Raw genomic sequence first — 19,861 nt, 5'->3', positions numbered from 1 at the left:
GAAGGAAGGAAGGAAGCAAGGGACAGAAACTAGACTTACTTTAAACAGAACCAACACCAATCAAACATTTTCTTTTGCTTTTTTAAGGTTCCTCCACCCCCACTTGCCCCCCAAACCTACCCCCAAGGAGAAACATGATCGTGGGCGGGGGAAATCCCCCTCTCCTGAGCTGCCCCCCAAGTGCCACTTTGGCTGTTAGTATGGCAGCAGTGAGCCAGGCTTCTCGTTGCATTTCCCAGCTCCACCACAGGATGGCCTCACCTCCATTCCACCCCTGAGACTGGGACCCAGCCTCCAGGGGTCTTCCCAACTCCAACCCCCCCCCCCCTGCCCCCAGGACTTCTGTCAGAAAGGGATGTCCTGCAGGAGCTGCCCTCGCCCGGTAAGGTCTGTCTGATGGGCGCCCCACAGGCCAAACTGCCTCCCCGACCTCAAAATCCTGTTCCTCAGATCCTGACTTTCTTTGCCCTGGGCCACGTTTACAAATATCTACCTTAACAAAAAAAAATTAATAAAAGAAATGCATTTGAAAACAAAATCCCCAGCTGCCACTGGGATGCTGTGGGTCCCACCGAACAAAAAGAACCCTGGGGGGCAGTTCGGAGCGGGAGCCATTTGAATGGCTCCTGCTCATTCTGGTTTTTCGTGGGTGGAAGGCAGCAGCAGCCAGAGAAGCTCCATCCCCGAATTACGGTGTCTGTGACTACGCTTGGTCGGCTAAGGAGGACGTCGGGACACGAAAGAGCCAGAAAATCCCACACCAATAAGAAGCTAAGCGTGGACTGTGGCGGAAATCTGAGACAAGCATGCAGATTGGAGAAGGCTGCGAATTAGAAACTGCGCTGATTAAGCGGAGCGTTTTGAATACCGGGATTCTGCTTCACGTTTATCCACAGTCTCAACAGGACAAAGAATGGAACTCTGAAGTCCCTCTCATACTGTCAAATCAAACTGTCAAATAAAAGGTAGATAAAATCATCAACCTCCCCTCGGTGAGCTCCGCTCGCAAATGCAACATCCCTCAGTCCTTCCGAAGGCTTCTGCCGGCGTGAGCTTGCCCCAGATTCCACGGGACGGAGGGGGAATCTCTAAGAGGCCAGCGTGACGCTGCTTCCATTTATCTCCCAGATACATCTAGAAACTACGCCTGTGTCCCGGTGGCAAGAACGGGCAAGTGCCAGCCTCCCCCTTCCGAGACTTAACTGGGGAAATCCTCCGTACAGTCTCCCTTCAGGTAGTTTTCAAATTTAGGAGAGACGTCCCAGGGGACATCGTTGGGGGAAGAATTTGGGAAACTTCTGAGCACAGAGTGAAGTATTATCCCCCAGATTTTTAAATTTATCCCAAGAAAAGAATGACAGACAATCTCTATAAATAGGTGATGAGAATGACAGGAACAACACAGCAGCAGGATGTGCTTCCACCACACAACTGTGCCCCAGCCCCTGTGTTGTGCCAGAGGAAAGTAATCGCCCCCCCATAGAATGCTGCTTCTCTAAGATTTTTTTTAGTTTGTTTTTTTTAGGGGGGATTGGAGGAAAGATAAATTAAACTCCATTATTGAGCTTCCAGGACGAATGAGAATCATTAGGGTCCAAATGATACTGCCCTCCTCGCGGTGGTCCGGGCGAAACCATGGTCACTCAGCAGTGACTTAGCAATGCTACCGCGAGGGTCCAAATCACCCTGTGCTCCTGCTGCTCTGAACTGCTGACGTTTGGCGCTGACTTAATAACACACAATAACGTGCAGAGTTGTGTAGGGAACGTAAAGTGAGACAGACGTCTGCCAACGAGCTGAAGATGAGGACTCAAGCCACACGGAGACCCAGCCCAGAACGCCTGGAAATTCCCAGGCCCTCCTGAGTGATGGGGGGGCTTGTGGGTGTGGAACCCCTGGCTGGAAGTTAACTGTAAGCTCGTGAGCTGGTCCCTGGGACGAGGGGCACTGCTTCCAATCAACAGGAGAGCAGAATAATCTGAAAGGTCCAGACACGAGGATTCAGGAAGGTCAAGTAAAGGAACCGCCGTTGGGCCTCAGAACCTTCGCCTACGTCCCCCGCTGACGGAAAGAGATTCACCCAACGACGCGGGGTTTTGTCACTGCGGCTCGATAAAGGGCCTGCCTCTGAGGAGAGCTCGGGGCCCCCAGCTCATTTGGGAGATAACGGTCCGCCTGTCCAGCTGGAGGGTTTGCGTAGTTTCCAGAACGCTGGCTCACCAGCATGGCTTTCAGCACCAGCTCCTCCCGTTGCCCCAGGCTGGGCCAGACCTGGCAGTGCTTCGCCTTCCCCTGCCATTGTGCAGCAGGCTCTAAGTGGGATGCGCGGGAATCCCTGGCTAATGGGCTCCTGCTGTTGGCTGAGCCAAGACGGTTCCCTTCAAAGCCTCAGACGGCGGCTGTGACAGCCTCCCCGTCACTTACTCTCTCAGGCCTTTCAGCTGACGGCAGCCAAAGGATCACAAAAGCCAAGGCCGGACAAACGCGCCTTCCCTTTGGTCCCCACGCAGACCCGAGGCACATCGGGGCTCCCAGCGTCTACTGCTGTGATTCATCCAAGCCCGCTCGGGAAGGCTGCCAAGGAACCCGAGGGGCCGGCTTCAAAGGCCGGTGCGGCTCAGAGGGAAGTGACCTTTCCACAAACCTGCATGTGGCAGGAGAAGGGGAGAGCCGGGAAGCTGCTGGGGCTGGGGCAGGCCGAGGGGCCCCTGGGGCTCAGACAGAGTGAGGTGGCCCGGGGCTCAGACAGAGTGAGGTGGCCCGGGGGCTCAGACAGGCCAACGTGGCCCTGGGGGCTCAGGCCGAGGTAGCCTGGGGGCTCAGGCAGGCCGAGGCGGCCTGGGGGCTCAGGCAGGCCGAGGCGGCCTGGGGGATCAGGCAGGCCGAGGCGGCCCGGGGGCTCAGGCAGGCTGAGGGGGCCCCTGGGGCTCAGGCCGAGGCGGCCCGGGGACACAGAGAGGCCGACTTGGGCCCCGGAGAGGGGGCTCTCTGCAGGCGGACCCCTGAGGTGGTCCCCTCTACGCAAGGTCCCCAGGCACTCCAAAATGTGCTGTTAAACCCGTCGTGTGGGAGTGGGTCAGTACCAGCCCTGGCTACCTGCCCTCCAAGACTGAGGTGGGGCAGAGGGGGCGAATAGGCAGGGACTTTTCCAAGAATGTGAGAGTTTTGAGAGGGAAGGATAGAACAGCTGCAGAAAACTGTGGGGCCGGGGGAACTGCCAGGAAAAGACCCTCAGGATAGGTGGGGGGAGGGGGAAGAGTTAGGATGACCAGGACCACTAGAGAATACCCCCATGAGAAGATGCTGAGGTGGCAAACAGCAGCTCGAGCAGTCGTAGTCCATCTGGACTTGAGCGCCTCAGTTCTAGTCCGCAGAATCCTGACGTCCGGACCCTCCCAGTAACACTGGTACCTCTGTAACTGGATTCCCCCTTGTCTGAACAACACTGGAGATTTTCCATAAGGGGCTAATCTTCACCTTCAGGCACCTTTTCTATTTTGATGCTACTTTCTGTGTTCCTCAGCCAAAAGCTCATTTAAGCTGCTCTTCATTCCATCACTCCGGATGCACCGCAGTTATCTTCCAGAGGGATGAGGCTCAGAATCTCCGCTAGAGAATCTTTTCTTAGAGCCGAAGCGTCTCCGAAAAAGAGCAGAGACAGGGACCCCCGAAAGCCTCGCGCAGTGCCAGCCTGGGAGCGGTTACTGGGAGGGGAGGGTCCTGGGTACTGCCGGTGGGAGCCAAGGGTCCCAGGACTCAAATCCTGCTCGGGTCTGAGGTCCGGGGCCAACACATGGCATGCAAGCTTCCCGATATAAACACCAAGGCCCCGGCCGCCCTAGCTAGGACACGCTGCTCCCCGGACGGGGCCCTCTCCCTGGGCTTGCGCTCCCGGCCTGCCCGTGGGACTCGTGGCTGGGCCCACTTACCATGATGACGGAGACGCCGGTGTTTGTGCTGTTCTGTTTGGGGAGGGCATTGTTAAAGTGCTGCTTCAGTTTACCTGTGACCTCAGCTTGCATGTTATTCTCCTGGGAGGCGTCATCCTATGGAGAGAGAAGCGCAGGTGACTTTCCCACTCCCCAAGGCCGAGAGGGAGGCAGATGAAAAACCCGTCCACGCTCACTGGGAAACCTAAACCCAACTAAACAGGCTCTGGCCCTGCCTCCATCCAGGGGAGCCTTCTGCCGCCGGACCACCAGCCTCCTTCAGAAAGAGCCCTTCGGCCAAAACCACGGCTCGTCCTGGGCTCCGGAGCGGAAAGGGGCTGCCAAGGCAGTGGATCCAACCCCCTCCGTTTCCAGCTGGGGAAGCCAGGTCCTGCTCCCAAGCCAGCATTTCCCTTGCTACCGAGAAGAGCTTCTCGGCCCAGTAACTTTTCTAACTGGAACCTCTGACCAGAGTCAGTGAGTTTCCTCTCTCCCTGGACAATATTTATGAAGAGACAGGGTAACCATCAAACAGATATTACAATGAGAAGTTCTTTACTTGGTACAAGGCCAGATGACACCTGAGGTACCTTCCAACTTAAAGTCTTTGATTAAATTTCTACCACGTTTTACATAGATTGGATAACTTGCCATCTAGGGTGGGAGAAAGGGGAGGAAATTGGAACACAAGCTTTTGCAAGGCTCAATAGTGAAAAATTATCCTTGCATATGTTTTGAAAATAAAAAGCTTCAATAAAATTTTTTAAATAAATAAAAACAAATAAAAATGTTTTTAAGTCTTTGATTATATGCAACTTTTAGACCCCTTCCTTGTCTACCCTTAATACTGAGGAACCAAGAATCAGGAGTTCCTGCCTCACCCCATATTTATAAGCCCATTAAGCAGAATTTCTATGATACTTCACTACACCTTACAAGACATAATACTAAAACTGATTGGCTGTTTTATTATTTCAATAGATAATTTACTTAATTATTTATCTGCCAAGGCTAATCAGCCAAGGAGCCTAAAAATTGCTAAATTCCATGAAAGACTTAATACCATACATAAGCTTCGAGGTCCTGAATCCAAATTTCAGAACTGTGCCCTGGGCCAAGCACGTGTGACAGCTTTGGTCCTCCCTACTCCAGGCATAAGGAAAATACAAATTAGCATGTGGCCATTGGGTAATTGCCATTCCTTATAAGACCAAACTCAAGAATTGCATCCAGATATAACTGAAATGCTTTTTAAAGAACATCCTTGGACAGGCCATAAGGTCATCCATGGATGGGAAGAAAGAACCTTTTAGCCTCCCACAAGGGTGAGGGTACTTAACCTGGGATCCACAATCAATGGATGGGCTTCAGGGGGTCTCTGAATTTGGAAGAAGGGACACCTAGATCACTAGCATCTAAATGCAATTCAGCATTTCTTTCAATTATTTAAAAAAATTCTTCAGAGAAGGGACCCAGAACCTCACCAGCCTGCCCAAAGGGTCCAGATCTTTCTCTTATAGATGATACACACACACACACACCTTAATCTGAGATCTCTCCAAAAACCCCCTTTCTTTGCTCACTCGATAGCAGGGCTTTAAATTTTTTTTAAAGCTTTAAGATTTACAAGTCTCCTTACATTCATACTCTTATCTGGTCTTCCCAGTCACTGAAGTAGAAAATCTACTCTTGCTATCGCTACCAGGGATCCCTCATTTACAGAAAAGGAAATTGGAGCTCATAGAGATGAAGCGACTCTGCCTGTGATTGCCATGGCTAAGGGAGCGTTTCCCTCGTGGGACGGCACGCTGAATGTCAGGGGAGCATGGAGGGTCCGAGTGTGGACGAGTCTTCTTGACTACTAAAATTAAATATGGAACTCTCCCTATACCTGAACCCCGGGGAGGGCAGAGGCCACATGGAGACAGGAAGGAGCAGGAGGAGGTACTTACTGACACCCAGGGATGACTCAGGATCTGTCCGGCCGTACATCGAGCTTCCACGTTGACCTGCAGCATTTGGCTGATTAATTCCTGGGAAGAAATGAAGAAGAGCAAAGAACAAGAGAAGGAGAGATGTTCTGATGATGGTGGTGCACTGTCCTCCACCTGGCCGAAGCCATTTTCCTAATATTTCCCTGGGAGATTGGTAATGTGACAGGGGGGTCTCTGAGGGTCTCTCAGAGGCGGGGCCACAGACCTCAGATGTTGTGGCCAAAGGCACCTCGAGGTTGGGCTCCGTCTGAGAGCAAGCGTGGCTTAGGGCTGGGAGAGGAGGCCTGCAGCGGGACTCCAGAGCCAGGTTCTGCAGGCGGGGGCTGCTCAGAGGCGGAGGCTGGTCACCACTGGGTACCGAGGGTCCCTTCTCCCAGTCACACCCAAGTATCTGTAAAAGAAAGCTTTGGGGGACCTGCTTACCTTTGCCGAGTCAGTGATGTTATCCCAGTAGGGGGCAGGAAACTCCAACTTTCCAGCAAGGATCTGATCAAAGAGGTCTTCCTGAAGGTTATTCTCACTAAGGCAACATTACAAAGAATAAAATCAAAGTCAGAAGATTAGGTGGCAAGGGAGAGTAAGAAAGGGAGAAAAGTATTCCAACCTAGACCTGTGTTCCTCCAGAACACTTGAGGAAGGAGCTCCTGGTACTCAGATGACAGAAGTGTCTATAATTTACCGCTCCCTCTTGCTCTCGCTCTTGCTGAGGCAACTGGGGTTAAGTGACTTGCCCAAAGTCCCACAGCTAGGAAGTGTTAAGTGTCTGAGACCAGATTTGAACTCAGGTCCTCCTGACTTCAGGGCCGGTGCTCTGTCCACTGCACCACTAGCTGCCCCTCGCTTTTTCTCTTTTTTTAAGCAAAAGAAGATTTATTTCTTAAGTAAAGGTTATGAACTGACTGTAAACAAAGGCATCTATACAGACACAAAATATATGGGTAATATAATACACATATATGCAAACCTATGTATGTGTACGTCCAGAACTTTGCAAGCTGTAGCTGATCCCTGCCTTAATGGAGACATCTCAAAGAGTTGCTGCCTAAATTCACACAGCTACTAAGTGTCAGTGGGGCCTGGACTGGAACTTAGGTTTTTTCTACTAGGATCACCCAGCACTCTACCCATTTTACCACACAGCTTTCATTTCTTCATAGGATTAATCAATGACCATAGTATCGGGAAGCAGAGACAACAAAGAGAAATCACATCCAATAAATCCAAACCTCAATTTTAGCAAAGACTATCAACCTCCCTTAGTGCTAATCTACCATTTGACTGAAAAATGACAGTAGGAGTAATAGTGCACTAGCACTTAAATAAAGCTTTAAAGCTGACAAAATGCTTAACGTGTATTATCATGTTTGATCCTTATAGCAACCCAAAGAAGGGAGGTACTATGATTATTCTCATTTTACAGATGAGCCAACTGAGGCATAGAATGACTTGCCAACTGGTAAATAGGAGGCTAATTTCCAACCGCTAATGCTTTCGTTGATATTTAAAAAAATAATAGCTTTTTATTTTCAAAATACAAGCAAAAATGGTTTTTAGCATTCAGCCTGGCAAAACCTTGTGTTTCAAAATTTTCTCCCTCCTTTTCCCCCCCATCACCTTCCCTAAACAGCAAGTAATCCAATATATGTTAAATGTGTGCAATTCTTCTATATGTATTTCCACATTTATTATGCTGCATAAGAAAATCAGATCAAAAAGAGGGAAAAAGAAAAAAAGAAAAAAGCAAGCAAACAACAACAAAAAAAGGTAAAAACACTATATTGTGATCTACACTCAGTCCTCATAGTCTTCTCTCCACCATCAGAGTCTATTGGGATTGGCCTGGATCATCTCATTGTTGAAAAGACCTCTGCCATATTTTTAAGAATGATATCCAGCTACACTAGAAGAAAAAAAAAAAAAAAACCTAAGGACTTTCTTAACTAAGCCACATGGGGAAGTGAATGAGGCACACCCAGCCAGGGTGGTCATTTACTTCAAAGGTCGGAATGTGCACTCAGCATTCCTGAAGTCTTGGACATTTTCCCCTTTACCCAGTTGTACGTAAGAGTCCTCTCCTCCTCTCCTCCTCCTCCTCCTCCTCTTTCTCCTGCTCAATCCTTGACTACCCTGGGCTCAAATGTGACTGATCCAACAGATAATGTTTCACAAACATTTGTCAGTTTGATTTAATTTAAGAGAAATTTCTAAAATAATGCAGGGAAAAAAGCAAAGACAGGACACTCCTACCCATATAAACATTTGCCCTTTGGCAAGAAACTGTCAATAACTATTCTATCAATACCCCAATTATGAGGTATTTTATCTCCAAGATGATGACCCCACTGAAAGGAGTGGGAAGGCTGTTTCAGATCAAGAGCCAGCTTAGGGGAAAGGCACTGGAACCATTTAGCTGCTCTTCTTATGATTTCACTAAAAAAAATTCCACTGAATTGCTCAAAGCAGATCATAGCTCCTGCATCTCCTTCAGCCAGGCAGATGTCGACCGCAAGTCCCTGTCTGTTCGAGGGTAGAGACGCTTTAGCATCTGAAAGCCAAAGAGCAGTGAGTGCCCTGTGGTGCTGGGGTAATCTCTCTACCATCAGTTATGCAAGATGGTGGCTGATTTGTCATTAAATTCACCCATAACTACATAAAATCCAAAGCTGGACGGACCCTTAACATTTCTTTAATGCAGTTCCCTTCATTTGGAGATGAAAAAACTGAGACTCAGACAAATAAAAAGCCATCTCTAAGGTCACATGAGTAGCAAATAGCAAGCAAGGCTTTCTGCCTCCTCCACTCCATACAGCCTCTCAAATGAAAGCAAAATGTCCAATTCCAAAGGACCTCGGGAGCCAAAACTAAGCAGAGCAAGAAGGTCCTCGGGTTTGCTGTAGATCTGACTTTGCAGATTTCAACCTTATGCCCTCACTGCAATCCCCTCCCAGAACAGCCTATTACTGCCTCTGCCAAGTTCCTCCTCCGGCCATCCTGGGGAGGACTGCAGGTCGGCCACGTTTCACTCCTTCCCTGTCTTGCTTCTTATTTTATAGGCTTCAACACCAGGCTTCAAGGACCTTCTTTCTCTGTCCCTCCATTCAGATCCCATTTGTATGCAGTCTTTTCCTGTAAGCCCCCTGAGCACAGAGACTGGATTTTGTTTGCTTGCTTGTTTTGCCTGTGGTTGTATCACAGCATTTGGTACTATAGAAGGTACATAATAAATGCTTACAAAGTGCTCACTGCCTTTTTTTTTTCTTTTCTTTCTTCTTTTTCTTTCCTTTCTTCTTTCTTTTTCTTTCTTCTTTATTTCTTTTCTTTCTTCTCTTTCTTCTTTCTTTCTTCTTTCTTCTCTCTTCTCTTTCTTCCTTCCTTCCTTCCTTCTTTCTTTCTTCCTTCCTTCCTTCCTTCCTTTCTTCTCTTCTTGCTTCTTTTCTTCTCTCCTTCCTTCCTCTCTTTCTTTCTTTTCTTTCTTCCTTCTTTCTTTACTTTCTTCTTTCTTTCTGCTGAGGCAATTGGGGTTAAGTGACTTGCCCAGGGTCACACAGCTAGGCAGTGTTAAGTGTCTGAGATCGAATTTAAACTCAGATTCTCTTGACTTCAGGGATAGTGCTCTATCCACTGCACCCTACTACCTTCACTTTTTTAAAAAAGCTTTTTATTTTTCAAATCAGATGCAGACAATTCTTCAGCATTAGCCCTTGCAAAACCCTGTGTTCCAATTTCCCTACTTCCCCCACACCCTCCCCTAAGATGGCAGTAGTCCAATACATGTTAAACATGGTAGAAATATATGTTAAATATATGCATACATATTTATACAATTATTGTGCCGCACAAGAAAAAAAGAAAAGCAAAATAAAATGCAAGCAAATAGCAACAAAAAGAGTGAAAATACTTAGTTGTGATCCACACTCAATTCCCACAGTCCTCTCTTGGGTGTAGATAGATGGCTCTCTTCATCACTGAACAATTGGAACTCTAACTTCACTTTTAATTCAGTTTCTTTCAAATACACAATTAACTTTTTTCTCATATATATTCAGTATTTACCCACTAGTTGCTCTCAATTATAGGAGTATTATTATAGGAGTAAAAGAAACATTTCAGGAAGGTATCAAATATTCCTTCTATATTCTTCATATTTTTATAAAAGATGCCTCAATGACCCACTAGTCCATTTTTTTCCGCTGCCTTATGCTTCCTTACCCTCCCCCTTTACCCACTAGAAAAAGAAAAACAAAGCCTTTGTAAGGAATATGCACAGTCCAGCTAAATAAATCACCGCAGGGGCGGTATCCAAAAGTGTCTGGCCAGAGCTTTGCAAGATTCTCCGCTTTCCCTCCCCCTTATACACTGTTCCCCTGCCCCCGGTCACCCCAAACCCCAGGTTTACCACTGGACAAAATGCCCAAGTACATTATGTACCTCTTACATAGCTGGACACTGGAAATGCCCAAGCTAAAAAGAAGCAATCCCTATATTCTAGGAGCTTCTAAAAGAACACCTTACTGAGTGTTATCCTTTTAGGGAAGGGCCTACGCGGAGAGAGCCCTTCAAAGGTACAAGGGCTGGCAAGAAGAAAAGCAAGCTTAGCCTCTAGCACTAGGCTAATGAGGGCCAGAATGCTGTTAAGAGACAAAGATTTAGGCAATTTTTTTTGACAAAATGAAAAATTATCAAAATTGTTTTTACAAAAGCACATTGTATTTGTGGAGTTCTAGAACAAAAAACGACCAAGCTAACTTAGATACAGCTGGACAAGTTTAATGAGGAAAGGCTGGGTGGGATGATCTCTGTTTCACAACATTAGAGCCTGAAGCCAGATCTAAAAGGTCAAAATTCTGAGTCCCCAAGAAACAGCAGCTTTGGGGAGGGAGCTATACTTACTTCTGCTGGCTTCTGATGGGCTAGTAATGAAGCTGGAAGGGTACAATGCTTGTGGGAAACAAAAGAGCTGAAAAAACCCTCCACTGAAGAATGGGAATGTAAAATTGAGAGGCTCTCAGAATTACAGACAAAAGATATAAAAGTAGAAACTACAACCTCTGGGTTACGGACATAAGGCATGTCCTAAACCTAAACTGGCTGTGTGACCGGCACAGGAGCTGTGAAATGCTTACTTTGAAAGCGCTCATCCACTTTACTTTTGTGCAGAGGACACAGCTTTTGAGCTTCAAACACCGGGGGTTCAGGTCCCAGCGTGACCCCTCAGGCTACTGTGTTAGCCCCTACAAGGTCCTTAACCTCACTGAGTGAATTTCTATCATCTCCAAACCGGGATTACTGAGACAATGAATTTCATAATATTCTTGTAAAGAAAGGATGCTTTGCAAATATACAATATTGTTATGAATTATTTTTCTATTATTTGATACAACATCTTCATCCATACAATTTGCCCAGAAGAGCAAACATCCTTACACATCAGCTCTCACTTCAGCCCCCTTTCCTTAGTCTGAGGTCAAAGAAGGAACTGGACATCTCCACAAATGCCAAGATTAGAATGATTGATTCAAATTTTTTTCTGACTTGCAACACAGGCATTATGTCAAGAGGTAAATGTGTCTGTGAGAAGGAAACGTGTGTCTGTTCGGGACAGACAAGATGTGGGGTTACCTAAGATGCTGGCTAACAGTGACATCCACAAAGACCCTCTAGGGTCAAAGCAGCCTCATGCAGTTTATCTGACTGGAACAACAAACCACAGATCCCGTCTCTGAAGACTGAAGGAGAACTGAAAATTGTTAAAAGAATAAAAGAAAAAAAATATATATTTTTTTTTGCTTAAAAAAAAAAAATGTGCAGGAACTGCACTTGATATTTGGAAACACTAGAGGGAGTTGTGGACACATTCGTTTGTAAAATGGATCCTGGGATCTTAATTTAGCACCAAAAGTGACCTCAGGGGTCACCTACTTCAACCTAACTTTTACAGAAGAGGAAAATGAATCCCAGAGAAAGGAAATTGTTGGCCCAGGGTCACATAGGTCATAAATGATGAATACAATGACCAACACAAAACAACTCTGCCTCTGATTTTTAATGAGCTTGCCCAAATATTACAAATCAGATTAACCCAGAAGGGCATCTCTGTGGTTTGAAAGCCCACACAGCCTAAACAGTGAGTTCTCTTTTTAATTAAAAAAAATAATAATAAAAGCAAATAGCCACTATTACTATTAGACATGCTATTTAAAAAAAATGTTTTGTACACAGTAGGTGTTACATAAATGCTTAGGACCTTCTTCTTTTCCTCCCCTTTCACACCCCCTCTTCACACACACACACTCACACACACACACAAATGCATGACAGAGTGGGAATCAGGTGAGCTGGGCTGAGTAAATCTTGTCAAATCTCCAAGCCTGATCTGTCCTTGTCTGTGATGTGGGGAGAGAAATCCCTCAGGTCCCACCCTGTGTGATCCGCAGAGCATCCTGAGTCTGACCCAAACCCACCTTACATACTCTGTATGTCCTCTCTATTCCACAAACTCTCATTACCCCTGGAACCTAGGTGCTTAATAAATGCTGATTGCTGCTGGTGATAATAGGCAGTTAGGTTACATATTTACACAAAGAACTGACAGAGCTTATAGGGACAGCTTTGTAAAGTTTTAAGGAGAGCCTTACTCTGTAAGGAGTACAGAGTGATGAACTAGAAGACTCATTTTTCCGAGTTCAAATCTAACCTCAGACACATACTAGCTGTGCGCCCTAAGCAAGTCACTTCTCTCAGTCTGCCTCAGGTTCCTCATCTGTCAAAAAAGGTGGAGAAGGAAAAGGCAAAGCCACCTCAGGATTTTTGCCAAGAAAATCTCTAATGGGGTCATGAAGAGTTAGACAGGATTGAAAAACAACCAAACAACAAAATTGAAAATTGAAAGAAAAAAAAAAAGATTTCTTTGGTAAGATTGAAGGAAGATTTTAAAAAAAAAAAAATCCCCCTGGAAGAAGCCAGCAGTCTACTTCCCACTTTGAGTGAAGAAGGAAAACGAGCCACTTGATGTTTGCCTCTCTCCCTCTCCAGGCATCTTTGGTCCCCAGCCTTGGCTCCAGGACACGGGACCCAGAGACTGACCTGCGGAATGGTGGGAATCCACAGAGGAGGATGTATGTGATCACACCCGCTGCCCAGATGTCCACCTTCAGGCCATAGCTAGAAAACACAAGTGGGGAGGGGGGAAGTGGAATCAAGTCAGACTCGGAGCTTAGCATTCTAGCACTGGTTCTGGTGTTGAGAGAACCCCCCATGTGCAAATCGACTCATGTCACGAAGCGCGCTCCACGCTGGCCCCTCAGAGGAGAACGCCCAAGTCTACAAACCCAAGTCTCCCAGTGATACCTGAGAGGTCCATGACAACCAAGGTCACGAGCCTGCATCTCCCCTCACTCTTGCAGAAACACAGCTGCATATTCCCTGAAGCTTTGTTTTTGTGTAGAGAACGGTGCTACTGAAAGGAATGGCCTTGGACCTTCGGACTAAAGCTTCAAAATTCTTAATGATTCATAGGAGAATCCAAGAAAAAAAAAATGGTCCTTTGCAACACAAAGCTCAGTGTGAATAGAGCATATGCTTTTTGAAGGCAGAAACCATATCCCCTTTTATCTGTGGCTCTCCACAGCCCAGACCCGTGTCTCATCAGTGCTTAATAAATGCTTGTTGAACTGGACAGCACCGATGTCCAAGGAGGTCCTGCTTTCATTCACTTTTGATAAGGAAGAATAGGGTGTGCTTGTATGGGGGCTGGAGGAGCCTTCGAGAGTGAAGAAGAACCACAGAGGATGTCCTGCAGCCTACCCAGAGCCCAACCACCCCGCTACAGGTGACTGAGCAATCACACGGATGAGCTGAGGCAGCAAGCCCTCCTTCAGCCCCCTTGTTCGGCCACCATTTTTTTTCTCCCTTCTTGCCCTGTGTGAGGAAAGGGCAAGGGGTGGTTGTAGAACGTCCACCATTTACCCAGGATGCTGGCCACCTCCCACACCCAGGGAAGCCTGGGTATCCACCTGTCTCTCTCCTCCCACGTATACAACTTTATACACATACATCTACATTACATGTAATGACATACATGTAACCTGAGTGTCAAAAGCCTGCAGTTTCACTGGAGTAGCTCCTTCTCCCGTGATAAAAACCACAAGGCTTTTAAGCCTAAGTTAACCATCTTTCAGGAGCTCCTTAGACAAAAACAAAAACAGAACATCAACCACTGGGAGGTCAAGCATCTGCTGACGAGGTTCTCCAAACTTAGCCTCTTTTCCTCTGATGACAGACAAGGGCAGCGATGGGCTGACACTCAAAACTTTTCCAGTTGGTAGAAACTTGAACCTCTCTTAAGGTGAAGTCTGTTCCCCAAAGAGATTCATTTTGTTGTTGTTGTTCTTACTGGTACCCTTCCTTAAAAAAAAAAAATCACCATCCTACCCTAATATACTCACACCTCCCCCTACACTGAACACTTCTTTCTGTCAATAAAAAGAACAAAGTTAAGCAGAATGAGATGACAAGGCAGGCAAGTCTGGCTGGGTAAGCTCTATTCTTCATCTAGACTCTGGCCTCCTCCTCCCCCCCCAGTACATCCTCTCTCCTGAGAGGAAGAATTGTGCTAAATCCTTTTTTTTCTCTCAACAAAAGACTGTTCACTGCAGTTAATCTTACTGAAACTGCCTTTAACTTATGTTTTTATTCATATTTATTTATTATATAATATATAAAATTTATATATTTATTTATATTTATATATAAAAATATTTTATTTATATATATTTTTTATTTCTGTACCCATTATATATATTTTCATCTTAAAATTACACACAGAGAAAGAAGTAGCGTTAATTTGTTTCTCTTTTTATTTGTTCTTTTTTGATAATCTGATCCTTCCCAAACCCAAAACTGGATGCTTATTTTAATATATGCATTATAATACCTCATTTTAAAGGTGAAATGATTAAAAGGAATAAGGGGGAAAAAGGAAGAAATTGCTCAGTACCATACAAGGTCTGAAATACAATCACAACCAGAACTCCAGGATCCAAAGAGGGTCCATGGGGAAAAGGGCATTCTTCCATAAATTTCCTGGTGTGATGGAGTGACTTCCATGCCAGAAGTGGAGATGCGGTGAGCAGCAAGGCAGCATGCAAGAGTTAGCATCCTTTTGTGCAAGGCTCCAACAATGACCCTAACCCAGAGGATTCTTACCCAGTCTCAGCAATGATTTCTGGAGCCACATAAGTAGGTGTGCCGCAGACAGTATATAAAGGCCCTTCAACCACAGTGGCCAGCCCAAAATCGCCCAGTTTCAAAGATTTGGTTCCATCTGGATATTCACACACCTGTGAGCAAGAGAAATCCATAATTAGGAGAAGATGGTCTCTCCATAACTGTTCAGGAAAAGGAGGGAGAGAGAAGTGGAAAGAAAATACGTGGTTTTTCGAATGTAAACTGTTTGCATTTTTGTTTTTCTTCCCGGGTTATTTATACCTTCTGAATCCAATTCTCCCTGTGCAACAAGAGAACTGTTCGGTTCTGCAAACATATATTGTATCTAGGATATACTGCAACATATCCAACATATATAGGACTGCTTGCCATCTAGGGGAGGGGAGGGAGGGAGGGAGGGGAAAAACTGGAACAGGAACGAGTGCAAGGGATAATGTTATAAAAAAAATTACCCTGGCATGGGTTCTATCAATATAAAGTTATTATTAAATAAAATAAAATAAAATATTAAAAAAAAAGAAAATACGTGATTTTCTTTATATAAACAAATCAGGAGAAATTTGCCTAAATTCCTTTTTCTGGAGAGACAAGTACCACTATTTTCATGTTCTTCAGTTTTGTCTTTAGGATAATGAATGATTATAATAGGATTTAGAGTTAAAAGAGACATCCCCAGGGTCAAATCAAGCTCCCATCCCCCCATTTTACCTCTGAAAAGAAAAGCCCAGAGAAGTAAAGAGTCAATAGCAAAACTGGGTTTCAATCTCAGGTTTTCAGATTTTAAATCTAAAATACTAGATTACTATAATGTCTTAAGGGGAGGAGGGAGATGGTTTTCTAAGTTTGTTGAGCCATTTCACTAACACTCTCCCCAAAAAGAAGCCCCAACAGGAGGCAGAGCTTACTTGGCAAATTTGCCCTACCACCTTAGGTCTTATTTTCCTTATCTGTGAAATAAGAATCCTATTTTACACATTATCTTCTAGTTAAAGGGAGGACCAAATGATACAAAGTACTTTGTAATTATTAAACTACATAAATGTATGGTATTAATATCTGCCTAATGGAGTGCCATGAATCTCTCAGAAATTGCTTCCCCAATGACCTGCCATGCTTCTGTCCTTCATATTCCATTTGAATTCTCAAAGGTTTGGTAAAAAGGTAGGTAGAAGGAGGTAGAAAAATGAGTCCAATTAGTCCTCCTCAAAACAGATACCCTTCCCTTAGCAAATAAAATATCAGATTAGATGTCTAACATCCAGGGAAACACAGAAAGTTTGACCCTAAAGATCAAGGAGGCTCAATGTAAGAATATGATAGTAAGGGGATGGCATGTGATTTTGACTCAAGCTCAGGTCCCTACTTGGGACTCCCCAGTATAAGGATAGCAGCAGCAGAAAATGTACAGATGCTGTAAGAGAAAAGGTTAGGGAATTGGCAAAAGAAGGGAAATGATAAAAGAAAAGTGCCTCAGAGTTTTATTAGTAGTAATTAATCATAATTAATAAAATAATGCATTTTTATCAAAATTTAACCAATATAGGTTCAAGGCTGAGCTGTATATCCCCCTGAGTAAGTCATATACATTCCCACCACTCATTTGACAAATATATACCACATACTGATCATCATGAAGCTCCTTGCCCAGTATGAGGTATATGGAGAAGAATAAGACATGCCACATTTTCTCCAATTAGAGTGAGGGACAGTAGGGCACACCAGAAAAGGGGTTGGTATCACAAGGCAGCAGTTTTCCTGCTTTTTAGTGTGTCGCCTTAGGTGCGTTGCTTCTCTTCCCTAATTTGCAATTCCTCATTTATAAAATGGGAGGTTCAATTAGATTATCTTCCAACTCCAAGGCCCAGAATCCTATGTCTATGGAGGGTAGCACCTGTCCCCTTTGTACATCCAGATCCCAGCAATGTTGTGGTGGTTGTTCCTTTCACAGGTGATGTCTTGACTTGCTCACGAATTGGATTTCATTGAGGTAGAATGGTGCAAAGTCATCAGCCTCGCTCTCTCTTCCAGGGTCATCAAAGTCCAGTGGAAGGACCAAAGTCAAGATGATGGGGATGGCCTGGGACATAATGGACGACCTTAACGTCTTCATTATCTGACTAAGCTCTAAGAGCTCCCCAGTACCTACTTCAACCGCCTTCGTGGCTGTAGGAACAGACTGTTCTCATTCACCCATTCTCTCAGGGGAGTCTTCACATGCTTGCTGCAGACACTTCTCTAATTCATCCATTGGTGTGAAGCTGGCCGGGGACCCTCCACCTAGTTTAGTCCACTTGTTGATCAGGATGTGACCTCTATACCCTACAGTTTCTTGATGCCCCAGGTGAGAGCTGGGTAAATAGGGTGGACATCAATGATAAATAAATAGCCCTTCAAAGGACTCAGCAAGCCTTCACACAATAGATGCCTAACTAATATTAACTGACTTGAAAAGAATAGCTGATTTCTGACCACAAGCATCTACTTGGGAAGGGAGAGAGGTGTACAAAAATATTTAAAGTAGAGAATCTATGACACAGCTTCTTAAATCTGGGTGTGGTTTTCAAGTAGATCACATATTTGGATGAGGGAAAAATCATGTCTTTATTTTTTACTTTCTAATCCAAGCTATTATTACTATGGAGCAGTTAGATGGTACAGTGGATAGAGCACCCAGACTTAGAGTCAAGAAGATCCAGTTTAAATCTGGCCTTGGATACTTACTAGCTATGTGACCCTAAGCAAGCACTTAATCTCAATTGCCACCCAAAATAAAACAAAATAAACTTTTAAAGGGAATTCTCCTAATACTTTCAAAGTTGTTTCTAATTCAAGGAAGAGACAACATCAAAGGATCATAGACAAAGCTGGAATAGGATCGAGGCTACCCAGTCTAACCATTTTATTTTTTTTAGGAAGGGGGAGGGCAGCAGTCAGGGGGCCCAATCCCCATGGCTGATCAGCGCAGAAGCCTCAACGTATTTCCAACCCCCCCTGTCCCTCATGCTGGCTCCTTCTTATCAGGCATCTCTGGGAGTGCCTCTGCCAGCTAGGGGCTACTGGATTTGAATCCCACACCTCAGCTACTTACCAGTTAAGTAACTTGTGACAAAGCCCTTAATCTAAGTATTAGTTTCTGCAACTATAAAATGGGATAGACCTGCACAGTGGATAGTGTACAGGGGCTGGAGTCAGGAAGTTGTTGTGTGACTGTGGGTAAGTCAATTAACTTTTTTTTTTTTTGCCTCAATTTCCTCAACTATAAAATGGGAATAATAGTTGTCAGAATCAAATGAGAAGATATTTGTAAAATATTTAATCCAGTCCCGGGCAGATAGAGCTATAAAAATGCTTATTCCCTTCTCTTTTCTCCCTTCCCCAACTACCTCATAGGGTTGTTAAGAGAATCAAATGAGTACAGTGGGTTATTAGCATTCATTATCACCACCATCATCATCATCATCATGAGAAATCCTATCATTCAAGGAGGATAAAAGGAATATTGACTAGAAGAAGGAAAGGTGGGAAAGGGAACGGTCAGACCCAAGAAAGAATGGTCACAAATTTCAGCTGCTTGCTTACTTGTTTTTATAAACCTGCCCTCAGCAATGGAATTAGGTTCAAAGAGCAAGTAAACTTGAATTTTTGTGGCTAATAAAAAGAACACATGCATTATTCCTTTTTAAAAGAAGTCACAAGATTAAACACACACACACACACCACCTTTGATAAAAACAACGATTGTAAGGAGGGAGGTGGTCCTGGAGACTCGGCTTCCTTTATCACATTCTGCAATCCAAACAGTTTAGTTTTGTCTCTGTTCTACTTTCATGACAGACCACATGCCATCTTTGTGCCCTTATACTGACCTAAAATGGACCCTCTCTTTGTTCGGTCATAACCTCGTTTGGGGTTTTCCTGACAGAGCTGTTGTTGTTCAGTCATTTTTCAGTCATGTTCAACTCTTCATGTCCCCATTTGGGATTTTCTTGGCAGAGATATTGGAGTGATTTGCCATTTTCCAACTCATTTTATAGATGAGGAAACTGAGACAGACAAGGTTAAGTGACTTGCCTAGTCACACAGCTAGTAAATGTCTGAAGCTGAATTTGAGCTCCAGAAAATGAAATTTTTTGACTCTAGACCTGCACTCTCTCCATTTCATACTTAGCTGAATGACCCTTCCTTTAAGATTCAGCTTGTATCTTCTACACACACAAAAAAAATCTTTCTTGATTCACCCACCAGTCAGTGCTGGCTCTCTAAATTGCTTTGTATTCAATTACTGTTTGTAAATATACACACACGTACTTACATCTGTGCTTGCTCGCTCTCACACACACAAAAACAAGGCAGATGGAAATTAAGAGAACTGCCTAGGACTACAAAGCTAATGAGTGTCAGGCTGGATTTGAACTCATCTTTTTGACTCTAGGGCTAGAATTTGAGTACCATGTGACTGCTAACACAATCATCTTCACCAAGTTGTTCAGTTTTTCTCTTCCATGGTCTATTTCTCAAAGATTTGATATTAAAATTATTTTACCTATCATGTCTTCTATCTCACTTCACAATCACAAGACTTTCCTGGATTATTAATTTAATAATCATAAATTATGTTATAATGATGTTTTTGTCCTATTTCTCCTTCTGTGTTAGACATGTGCCTATCATTTACCTATCCACAAAGAAACTACATTTTTATGCCTTAAAATG

The 19,861-nt window shown here is 44.6% G+C and overlaps 1 protein-coding gene across 4 annotated transcripts in view; it reads right to left on the bottom strand.

Moving 5' to 3' along the window:
- DCLK2 (doublecortin like kinase 2) overlaps positions 1–19,861 on the bottom strand; it is a 202,192-nt gene that overhangs the window by 6,175 nt on the left and 176,156 nt on the right. For 2 of the 4 annotated variants that reach the window (XR_007948403.1, XR_007948404.1), the window contains 6 exons: positions 15,128–15,261; positions 13,007–13,084; positions 6,347–6,443; positions 5,882–5,962; positions 3,930–4,046; positions 869–951 (listed from right to left, as the gene is read on the bottom strand). Coding sequence is in view for 2 of the 4 variants with exons in the window: in XM_051966349.1 (XP_051822309.1) it covers positions 3,930–4,046; positions 5,882–5,962; positions 6,347–6,443; positions 13,007–13,084; positions 15,128–15,261 (507 nt within the window). In the remaining 2 variants the exon portion in view is untranslated. The remainder of the gene's footprint in view (positions 1–868; positions 952–3,929; positions 4,047–5,881; positions 5,963–6,346; positions 6,444–13,006; positions 13,085–15,127; positions 15,262–19,861) is intronic. The other 2 variants (XM_051966349.1, XM_051966350.1) reach the window with 1 other exon arrangement.

This window comes from Antechinus flavipes, chromosome 6 (genome assembly GCF_016432865.1).
Source record: "Antechinus flavipes isolate AdamAnt ecotype Samford, QLD, Australia chromosome 6, AdamAnt_v2, whole genome shotgun sequence".
NCBI lineage: Eukaryota > Metazoa > Chordata > Mammalia > Dasyuromorphia > Dasyuridae > Antechinus > Antechinus flavipes.
The sequence above is the reverse complement of the archived record's forward strand: the minus strand, read 5'-3'. Positions and strand labels throughout refer to the sequence as shown.